At 41.6% G+C, this 11624-nt stretch overlaps 1 protein-coding gene across 1 annotated transcript in view; it reads left to right on the top strand.

Moving 5' to 3' along the window:
* Positions 1–11624, top strand: part of LOC122063878 — a 49257-nt gene that overhangs the window by 25738 nt on the left and 11895 nt on the right. The window contains exons 5-6 of the mRNA XM_042627570.1: positions 9574–9654; positions 11075–11109. Coding sequence (XP_042483504.1) covers positions 9574–9654; positions 11075–11109 — 116 coding nt within the window. The remainder of the gene's footprint in view (positions 1–9573; positions 9655–11074; positions 11110–11624) is intronic.

Genomic DNA, 11624 nt, shown 5'->3' with positions numbered 1-11624 from the left:
AACTCTTGTTGCTGCCGCTGGCTTCAATGGCTGTTCCTTGTGTTTGATCAAGGCCAAGGGATTGGTGTTTGATCCAATCGACACTCTGCGGCGAGAAGTCTGAGTGGATCTTATTCTTTTCTGGTTTTCTTATTGCTACTGTTATTGGTCTGCATCTTAGGTAAGAGAACTAATCTACTGTTAAATTCAGATCTGAGTTTTTTTTTCCCAGAATTCTACAAGTATCGACCACCCCTACTGGGCTAGCTAACCATCAGATTGAGCTCCCATTTCGATCGAGTGTTCCCCTTGCTGGAAGGGAGGTTCGATCTTAATTCCATGTCCGTCAGACGATGGGTAATTTTCTGATCTGGGTAATTTTCTGATTCTGGCCGATGGTGCTTTCTGTCCAGAATTGAATTTTGGTTTGGTTTGTTCTGTCCCTGTGGTGTTGTTACTGAGTTTGGTTTATTTTAATACCCTATTTCTGCTGCTGGTTAGTGCTATATTTGGTGTGATATTTGATTTCTGAAACTCTTAAGTTCTGAGTTGAAATTTCTGATTTACAAAGGGCTGTTCGATTCCTATTTCTGGTCTGTTGTTTATTGTCTATCTTTGGGTGATTAGTGGTTGTTCTTTTGACTAAAAGTTCTTGCAGTTTTGGGTCTAGTTTGGGTATCAAATCTAGTCCTACGTTATGTGGTCTGAACTGAGGACTAGAGCCAGCATCAGTTGCAGGTTCATAACAGGTCTGATTTGGGAACTTTTGAAGCTTGTCGAGGATAGGTCTACAATCACCCTGCTGCTGCAATTCAGTACCTGTAGCCTCAGGTCGAAACCATCCCTAGAGATCGAGATTGTTGTCCAAAGAGCTTCTTGATCTACCGCCCCGCCCTGGTTTCTATCGGGAAGAAGAAAGCAGGTTCTTCTTTTGCTTTAAAAGACTTCGTCCATGTTATTACAACTAAACCCCTATTTTCTATAGTTGTGACACATTATTCCCCTACTCTTTGTAATTCCAGAAAACCCCTCCTCTTCTAATTTTCTATTTCAGTTTGAACCTATTATCTATTTCCCTCTTTTTTAAGTGCTAGAATTATTCCTGAAATTTACAAGAATGCCCCTACTTTGAAAACTGGTTTAGTTGTTAATTGTGGGCCCATAGGCGATCTGATTTCCCCGGATCTGCATCATTGCGGCTGCTGATGTGCTCCCCTCATCCATATCCATTCAGAACGGTGATGACTTCTCCTTTCAGTAGCCTGTCCACTATGACTAGAAGCCTCCCCAATGTCTCTCTTGCAATGTCTTCAGTCATGATACGAGATCCTGTTCTTTGAAGCCTGCTATCCTTGTCTCCCAAGGTGACTTGCATGTTGATCCTATGGACCCCATCAATCAATGGGATAGATCCCAAATGACGGATATTGGTCTTAGAACCTTGTTCCGTCCTCCAGAGAGAGGCAGAGGCGTGCTTGAAGTAGAAACCTCTCAGAGCCTATCGCTGCAAATCTCGTCGGGATCCCTTTGGACAAAGGCAAGGCTTTACCTATTGGGAAAAAGCAGGTTTGCTGCTCTGGAAGATGCGGCTGACAACCTCGAGGACCCTCCTTTGCTTGTCAGCTCTGGTGATGTTAACGTTTGGGGCTTCTCTCTTGTTGGGTTTGCTTCGGTTGGTACTGCAGATAGCTCTGATGCTCTTTCCACATCTGAAGATAGCTTGTTGGACTCTTTTGGCTCTTCACCCGATGACGGCTCCTCAAACTCTGACGATGACCATTTGACGGCGGGGTCTTGTGCTTCGCTATCCTCTTCTCCTCCGAAGATGCCTTCGTTGATGACTCCTCTGAGTCGATCCCTCCAAGAGCTCGTGTCCCTGTCAGCAGCTCTCAACCCCCTTCTGAGTCTGAAGTTGAGCTTGCCCCTTCTGCGCCTTACCACCTGGGCCTTTCTCGTCCAACCAAGCCCACCTCCAACTCCATCCATTTGGCCCACTCCCCCGTGACCTTCCCTTCTAAACCTTGAAACCCTCCTGAGGCCCAAACTCTTTATTCCAGTCTTCAGCTTGACCCGCCTATTTCGGGGCCTGACTATGGGGCCTCTCTTAACCTGCCAGAACACTTCTTCTTCCATACCTGACTGCTCCTCCAAGACTGTAATGTCCAGGCACGACCATGCAAAATCCAAAAGGCATCTGAAGGGTAACGGTCGGGATTTGGCCCTCTTCTGGGCATCCGCGGCACGCCACCGCATCCCCACTCAGAGATACATGGGGGCCTATTTCATAGGGCCTCTCTTCCCTTAGGGTATTTTCTAAAATGATTGGGAAACATATGATTTAGAGTCTCCACCTAGGGTTAGGGCCTAGTACCTGATGGGTGGACTCGATCCATAGGAAAAAGGCCCAAAAATTGGTCTAGTCCAGAGATGAGGGTAAGTGTCAAGTTGTGGAACTGGGAAGGTGTTAGGCACCAATTCCACCCAGTTCAATCGTCTTCCTACTAGATGCTTATGAACGAACATTCTCACCTGATTAATCCTATACTGCATGTATGGTTAAGTTATTGCTACGCTACTATGTGCACTACCACATATGAGTTGAAAGTCTACATTTTGTCTACAAAGTTGAGAACCCTTGTTTTGTGCCAAGAGACGTGGGCCCCTGTTGTTGCGGATACAAACTTCGGTGAATGTCCCCCGGCCCAGCGGAGGTGGATTTGACCGTCTGCTTTCCTTCGAAGAATTTGGCCTTCTTATGACCTTCCACAACTTTGGAGAATTTTTTGGAATTGCTGGGTATTTTGGCGGAGTTCTGGGGACCCGCCAAAATCTGAAGAAATCTTAGAGAATTTGGAGAATATAGAACTATTTAAGAGTTTATAACAGTATAGAAAGGCTTCCTAAAGCTTTCTAATAGTTAGGGAAGTTTTCTATTTTTTTTTTTTTATTTTTTTATTTTTGGGATTTTTGGGCATGGGAACCAAGGCAATGGAATATTGGGGATCCTAACGAATATGTGGGTTTAGGAAGGCATTTTTTTGGTTACTAAGGGTTTTAGGAATTTTTTAGATTTTTTGGGGTTTTCAAGGTTTTGGCATGCAAATCGAGGCAAGTGAATCTAAGGGAATCCGATAGAATCTTTGGCTGAGGGGGAGAGAGGATTTTCCTAAAAATCTTGGAGCTCCCCAACTCCTTGTGTGTTTGTGTTTTTTGAAATGGGGAAATAAGCCCATTTATAGGCTTTTGGCAAGGGGTAGGGGTAAAATGGTCATTTTATGATCCATGGGCCAAAATTCTTCAGAGAAACTATTGTGATGGGCCCGTCAAGAAATTGGTGGCCCGTGAGGAATCTTTGACCAAAATGGGTCTGATCTGCCCTAATTAGGGTTTCTGACTTCCGGGAGATCCGGTGGTCCTATTTTCACGTGCGATGTCTCAGAATCGTCTTTCTGAGCATTATCCAATGTTGTAGGTTTTAAGCTCATATTTTGCTTATAAAAATTCGAGATTTATAAGGAAGGACTCTTGCCATATTGCAAACTGGGGCATTCCGGCAATCCTTATTCATGTCTTTCCCGCACCATCAGAGAGTACTTAGAATCGATTCTTCAATATATAACATTCTAATATCATGTGCCATAAGATCGAGCATGATTTTTCTACGTAGAGGCCCCGATAGGCTGCCCTCTTCCAAACGTGCGTAATGTCCCAATGCATAGTTTGGAATACCAGGAGTCTTAACTCCCCTCCTAAGCATGCAGATGCGGTTGGTCATTAAAGGGCTTCGATCCTCATTTTGTTGTTTGCTTCAGTCCCACATTAAAGAGTCCAACAATGGCCAGAGTTGTATCCACTGTTGCCCCTGGTTGGTTATTTTTGTCCAACCATTCTTCTCATCCAAATGGTTGTATTTGCTTCATGTGGGACAAAGTTAAAGTCAGTGTTAGCCTCATTTCTTCCTCCACCCAATTCCTCCATCTCTCTATACCCGATATTGCCTGCAGCTCCACCTTTTTCCTCACTTCAATATATGCCTCTAATCGATTGGCTGATAGGGATAGTCTTTGGAGTGATCTTAGGCTAATTGCAAACCAGATTGGCTCTCACCCCTGGGGGATTTATGGAGGCTTCAATGTGGCCAGATTCAATCATGAGAAACAGGGAGGGGGGCCCATCGGCATTGTTAATGTCGAGGCTTTAAATGCTTACGTTGATGACATTGCTGTTGACAACCTTAGATGGTCTGGAATCAAATTCTCTTGGAATACTAGAAGATCGGGCCAGGCCTGCATTGCCTACAAGTTAGACAGAGTTCTTGTCAATGAAGCTTTGCTCACTGCCTTCCCTTCCTCCCATGCATCCTTTGAAGCCCAAGACATCTTTGACCATAGCACTATTTCCCTCTTAATCCAACCTTACCCCTCTTTTGGTCCTAAGCCTTTCAAATTTTTCGACATATATACTTTCCACCCTAACTACCCCAGCATTGTTAAGGAAGTTGTTGGGAACATGCCCACACTTCTAAATTGGTTTTGATGATAACAAACAAATAATCACTTTGCCATAGTTATTGAGTGGTGCTTAGTGTAAGGACATGTCATTGAAGAAGAATGCGTACATGTCAAGCTTCAAGATGTCAAGACATGAAGCTCATCTCAAGACAAGGAATTACAAACAGAAGAAATGAAGATGAAGTGCCAAGAAATGGAAGGTCCAAATGAAGAAGCTGAATGAAGATCTTCTAGGACAAAATACCTATTGTTGTAATTGTACCTTCCATATGTATACATGCACTCACACTTCATGCATTGCATTGCATTCATCTTAAAATGACCTTAGAATGCACCTTGACCAAGCGTGAAGAGCCATCAAGTGATCAGGAACATGTTAGGAAAAAATGTCCTAGTGAATTTCTGTGAAAACCACATTGACCTGACTCAAGGGCATTTTGGGTAACCTAAAAGTAGGTATCAAGAGATGGTCCCTTCATGAAAGTTGTAGATATTCGAGTTACGAATCCAACACAACTGGAATCAAGTCAATCTGATGTCAGACCAGAAAATTACGGCCAAAATACTCCTGACAGGCCAGAATTATAGAACCCTGTCAGAACAGGTTCTGGCCAAACGGTCACTTTTTGGGTCTACCGGTCAACCGGCTACTTATGGTGGTTGACCGGTGCCAGACTGGTTGGGTGACAACTGGCTGTAATGGCTAGTTTTTTCCCAACGGCTCTTTGGTGGTCGACCGGCTACTTATGGTGGTTGACCGGTAGACCCAAAAAGTGACCGTTTGAGTGAAATTTCTTGCCTAAAGTAGTCTCCCAGTCTCACCTATAAATACCACTAATGCTCTTAGTTAATTAACAATTAATACCAAACATTAGAGTAACTTTTTGAGAGCATTGAAAAGGCAAAACACGTTACACATTCTTGAGCTATTGGTCAACCTCTTCATTACAAGTGAAGCTTAAGATTCTTCTCAAAGTCTTCCACTTTCTCATTGGTCTAATCAAGCCTAGTGAAGACGGTTATAAGGTGCATCATTTCATTCTTGCATTCATCATTGCACCACACAAGAGGTAACCCTCTTTTATTCCACTTCTCCATGTTCTATTTTACATCAAGTCTAGACTGTATTTAAGCTTGGGTAAGGATCCTCTTATCCTTAAAAGAGTTGTAAGGTCCCTCTCTACCTCGAAAGAGATTGTAAGGTGTCTCTCTCCCTAAAAAAGGGATTGTGCGGATTCTCTTATCCTAAAAAGATTCCGTAAAGGTTTTCTTCCCTACCTACTGTACTGAAAGGGAAGAGCTAGTGGAATACCTTACAAGTGGAACTTGTAGGGAGTGGACTAGACTCGGATTGAGTTGAACCACTATAAATCTTAGTGTTGTGTGATTATGCATATCTTATTATTCCGCAATATTTTATTTACAATCACATTTGGGAATCATAATTCGAAAAATATTTAAATTTCACTAGCATAACCTATCCACACCCCTCTAGGTTATTTCAGAAGCTTGGTTAAAACCTGTCCAAGCCTTCTCCACCCCCATTTTAGTCTTGGCCAGAAAGCTGAGGAATGTCAAAGTTGTCCTCAAGGCCAGGAATACTAACGCTTTTGGGAATATCTCTTCTCAAGTTATTAATTGCAAGAACAAGCTCACCTCCATCCAGATTCAGCTGTAGTTTGACCACCTTAATCTCTCTTTGGTTGATGAAGAGAAGGTTGAGGTGGCAAACCTCACTACCCTTCTTGCCTTATAAGAGTGTTATAAGACAGAAATCCAAGATCAATTGGTTGGAGCTTTGGTGATTCAAACACTGCCTATTTTCATAGATCAGTGAAAGCTAGAAACAATCTCAACTCTATTCTCAAGGTGACTACTCCAGATGACAGTCAAGTTCATAAAGTGGATGAGATAAAAGGTGTTGTTGTCGACTATTTCAAGAGTCTGTTTAAGCTAGACCTAGCTCTTGCCCCCACCATCTCAGATGGTCTCTTAAACAAACCCTTTCCAGCCAACATGTCCAATCTGCTTATGGTTATCCCCACTAAGGATGAGATTACTTTGCTATTCGCTCCCACAAGGTAAGCAAAGCTCCCGGTCCTGATGGTTTTAGTATGGGATTTTTTTCCTCCTGTTGGGATCTCATCAAAGAGGACATGATCAAGGCAGACAAGGGCTTCTTCTTCAACCCAAGCCAAATCAAAGGCATTAGCCACACATTCCTTTGCATCATCGCTAAGAAAGTGGGAGTTGATGCTCTGAACGAATTTAGGTTGATCTCCTTATGCAACCTCCTGTACAAGTTCATAGCAAAAATCCTTGCAAACAGAATCAAGCTTGTGGTTGACTCTCTTGTTAGAAACAACCACTTGACCATCATCCTTCGGAGAATTATTGGTGATAACATTCTCCGATGCCATGAAATTGTTAGAGGTTTTGATAGAAAATCTCATGCAGCCCTTATGAAGATTGAAATCCATAAGGCTTCTGACTCTCTGAGATGGGATTACATCGTCTTGGTTTTAATAGCATGGGATTCCCTCCAATTTTAACTAATTGGGCATATTAGTTATCACTACATTACTTCTCCTCGCTTCTCCTTGGTGAATGGAAGCCCGGCTGAATATTTCTCTTCTTTTGTGGGAATCAGATAGGGATGTCCTCTTTCTCCCTACATCTTTTTCCTGGCCATGGAAGTTCTCTCTAGAAGTTTGCAAGTGGCCACTGATCAGCATCTTATTTCTACCTTCCCCAGGTGTAAGGCTATCATGCTTACTCACGTTGCTTTTGCTGATGACTTGATGATCTTCTCCAGAGCTGATTCTTCCTTTTTAGAAAACATTATGCTATGCTTGAGCCAATTTGTTACTATGTGTGGGCTTCGTATCAACGCTGCAAAGTCTCTCATCTTCTTGATTGGGATCTCTGACTCTGCCAAAGCCTCCCTGCTTGAGCAAACTGGTTTCTACATTGGTCTCCTTCCAGCCAAACTCTTTGCCCATCAGTGTACTCATATGCTTGACCTCATTAGGAAGCGCCTCCCAACTCTAGAAAGGAAAGCTTCTATCTTTTGATGGGCGGTTAGAGCTCATCAGATCCGTTCTTCAAGCTTCTTACATTTATTGGTCAGGTATGTATGGGTTGCTTGGAATCCATCATTTCCAAGCTTGAATCCATTTTTGCCTCTTTCCTGTGGAAAGGATGTGACTGTTCCAGATTTTTTCGCCCTATCAGCTAGGTTGCTGTTTGTTTCCTAAAGCATAAGGGGGTTTAGGTTTGAGAGGATCAAGGAGTTTAATTTGGCTGGTATTATCAAGTTAACTTGGAAGATTATCTCAAGGAAGGAAAGTATATGGGTTGAATGGGTGTACTCGAATCTTCTTAGGTTTAATTCTTTTTGAATAGTGAAAATTCCAGCTGATGCCTCTTGGGTATGGCGTAAGATCATTGCTTCCCGCCCCTTTATCTCTTCAGCCATCTCCTCCCAGATCGTTGATGGGGCCAATACTTTCCTTTGGCTTGACCCTTGGCACCCGAAAGGATTCCTATATCATACTTTAAGTGCCAGAAGCATCTATAACTTAGGCTTGTCTAAGTAATGCCCTTGTGGTTGATATCTTATCTTTTGGCAATTGATCTCCCCTAGCTTAATCCTTGACCCAGCTTGCGGATATTTGGAACTCTTTACCGGTCATTCCGGTATCTTAACGGCAAAGACAAGACTCTACCCTTTGGATGCCATCCTCTTTAAAGCTCTTCTCTAACAAGGCTGCTTAGGAGTTTGTTAGGACTCATGGCCTGACCTCTCCGTGGTACAGACTCATATGGTTCAAGCATCACATCTCCTGCTAGAGCTTCATGGTTTGGAGAGTTTTTACTAACTCCTTTCTTATGCAATCTTTCCTCATCCAGAGAGGCATCCCAACTGATCCTATGTGTATCTTCTGTGGCAATAAGCCGGAGAATATCGAGCACCTCTTTTTAGATTGTACTGTTTCCTCCTCTATCTGGAAAGGGATCCTTGCTAAATGCTGGTCAGTAAACAGGAGAATTCTTCCATTCCACAGGGAGTGGATTTGGATGGATATGACATTTCAGGGAAAGTCTATTTGTGATATTGTGGGAAAGCTCGCCTTCTGTGCAACTATAAATCAGATCTGGATGGAAAGAAATCATGGGAAATGGACCTTCAATTCTCACACTCTCGATAAGATTTGGGGCTCCATCTTCTCTGATGTCAAGGCCAAGATTTCTTAGGTTTCTTCCACTTGTAATCCCTCCCCTAGAAACTGTCATATTGTAAATTCCTGGGAGCTGCCCAGCTCCACCATTAGGAATAGCCCTACTCTCTAAGTTTGGTTTTCCTTTTCTTCCCCCTTCTCTTCTTAGGGGCTGTAAGTTTTTCCTTTTTCACTTGGTAATGAATTATTTATTCACCCAAAAAAAAGTTGGCTGAGCTAGTATTGCACCGCATCTTTTGATAGAAATGATTTAGCACTTTAGCCATGGCTGGAGTCATAGGTTTAAAAACCTGACCGGGAGCCAATCCAAATAGGAATCCTGTTCCACTTTTTTCCAGTTTTGAGTTGGATTCCGATTTTGGGCATTTCGAACTGAAAGAGGCCCGCTCTTCTTGAAACAGTCTGGTTCAGATTTCAAAAGAATATGTATATAATTGTAGAGCAAGAGATTGCTGCCTGGTTGTTTAGCCCCTTGCCCCAGCGCGGTGGCCAATGAGAGCTCATGCAGGGGCATCAACATGGATGAGATTTTTTTTTATTTCACAGGGGCAGGACAGTAATTTCATGTGCTCCTGTCTGACTGTCTGGGCACAGGATCCACGTGACAAGGCGGCCTTCTTTTTCCCATAAGTCTAGCTGCCCTGAACCAAGAACTACAATTCAAAGATTCCTTGCAAGCTACAATTTTTTTTTTTGGAAAGATGAACAGATTTTAATTTGTTTAAGATTCAAGGATGTGCATCTCTGAATGTTTACAGTGTCCGATCTGGTAATGAAACTTAAGAACTACAAATAGGAACTGTTTATGTGTGGATGGGGACTGACCTTTGTCTGTTCTTCAGCTTAAGAAGGAATTGATGCTTCTAAATACTGCTATTGGAGCTGCATGCAGCGGATATTGTTTGGTAGCCTTTTCAGTCCAGGTAGAGTTTTCACAATTAAAAGCACAATTTTTCTGGTAATTGAAGCATTTAATTACTGAGATATTTTTCTTCTCCGTCTCTTTTATGATTAAATTTCCATAAGACATTTACTGAGATTCATATAACAGTTTTTAATACATTGCTCTCTTGCCAGTCACCCCTTTGTCTTCTCTCAAAAATTATTACTCCCATGAACTACAACTTTTGACAGATACAAATGGTTGCTGGAAAATACGGGACCACTGGGGGTTGGGGATTAAACAGAATATTGGAAAAGCAGCCATAGATGCGTAATATATTTCTTGGAGCACTCTTTCTATCCAAGAAATTTAAAGATGCCTCCCCACAAACATGCCATAGAAAAATATTTCATGATAAAATTTGACAGATAATTAGAAGCAAAACGATATAAGAAGGATAGACCAAATTTGACAAATCAACTTGTAACTGGAGAAGGGAGTGAAGGGACTGATGAAACTTATATTATTGATTAAACTCATAACTTCTTCTTCTTCTTCTTTTTACTGGTGAAAATTCTTGATGTAGACTGTCTATGAAATCTTCCAATTTAGTGGCATGAGGGGGGGCCTAAGGGTTTGTAATGCATCATGAATGGCCTATTTTAAAGTAATGGTTCTGTAATGATGTTCCAAATATGCTTGTATTCCTTCCCTATTCCTTTCCTAGGTAGCAGATAAGACAGTTGAAATTATGCTGCCCTTGATAGCAGCAATAAGGATCCTGAAGTGTCATTCTAAATGCTCCCAAACCATTGTTAGTTGGGTAAACAGAGGAAAAGTGATGCATGAAAGCTAGATGACAACCCTAAATTGATGCAAGATTGGGGAAAGATGTAGATTGATCGTCCTAGATAGACAACTACATAGAGACATGAAACAACTCACATAACAGGAAAGACAATCCAATAGACCGAAAAGTAGAGCCTGCAGAACTTGACTCCATGGAAAGAACTCTTAGAACATCAACAAATACAACAACTAAAACAACAAAAATAAGCTATGAATTTTATTTCAGGAATATAAGGTAGAAATTGATATATGATAAGGGCCTAAGATACCTAAATCACAAAGAATAATAATATCACTAGAGCTAGAGAGGAAAGAAATCGTTGGCTTTATTTCCATAAACTTTTTTTTGCCAAACTGGCAAAAAGTAATTATTGAGTGGGTGTAAATTTGAAAATGTTGACAGCTTCTAGAGGTGTGTCAAACATGCTGTTTGATGCTTAATGTACTTATTATTTTACATGGTCATGGAAGCAAAAGCAATTTCCTTCTTCTAAAGGCTGAGAAGGTCACAGATACTTCATTTTATTTATGGAAAAGTTTCTATTTCCTGTGGTATAAATCCCTTTAAGTATTGGCAGATAACTCATCCATGTCTTTTTTGAAATGGATAGGCTGCCATCAGTTACGCTTCAGGAGTTCTTTTCAGGTTAGTTGAGACTTTACTTTCACATAAGCTGAGGGTATACTGTTTTAGAGTACTTGAGATAGGAGGGCGGAAAACTAATGACTAAAAAATAAGTTACCTAATAAATATTGCCTTTAAAAATGTTTAATTTGTTAGCTGGAAGTTGGTAGCACAGTGACGTACCAGCCCTGGCAGAATGAGTAACCTATAATGCTGTCAAATATGGTATTCCAAGCTAGACCTGATGGTTTACTGTCGACCTGTAAAATTTTAGCTCAAATAAGTAAAACAGATGAACATTTGAAGTGCGTATGGGAAGTCCAATACAAATTGGACCATATTGGTGTTGGACTGCTAAACTTAAACCTAGACAATCAAGGCAGTTCCTGATCTAATTAGCATCGGCCAAGTGGCTCAAAACTAGGCTCACATGTTGGTAGGCCTAACAAATGCATGTTCTTGCACTTTTCCCTTCATTAAGTAAAAAAAGAAAAGAAAAAATATTTGAATTCGTATGTTGAATGGAAGTGAATGGA

This window comes from Macadamia integrifolia, unplaced genomic scaffold, assembly GCF_013358625.1.
Source record: "Macadamia integrifolia cultivar HAES 741 unplaced genomic scaffold, SCU_Mint_v3 scaffold1489, whole genome shotgun sequence".
Taxonomy (NCBI): Eukaryota; Viridiplantae; Streptophyta; class Magnoliopsida; order Proteales; family Proteaceae; genus Macadamia; species Macadamia integrifolia.
The sequence above is the reverse complement of the archived record's forward strand: the minus strand, read 5'-3'. Positions and strand labels throughout refer to the sequence as shown.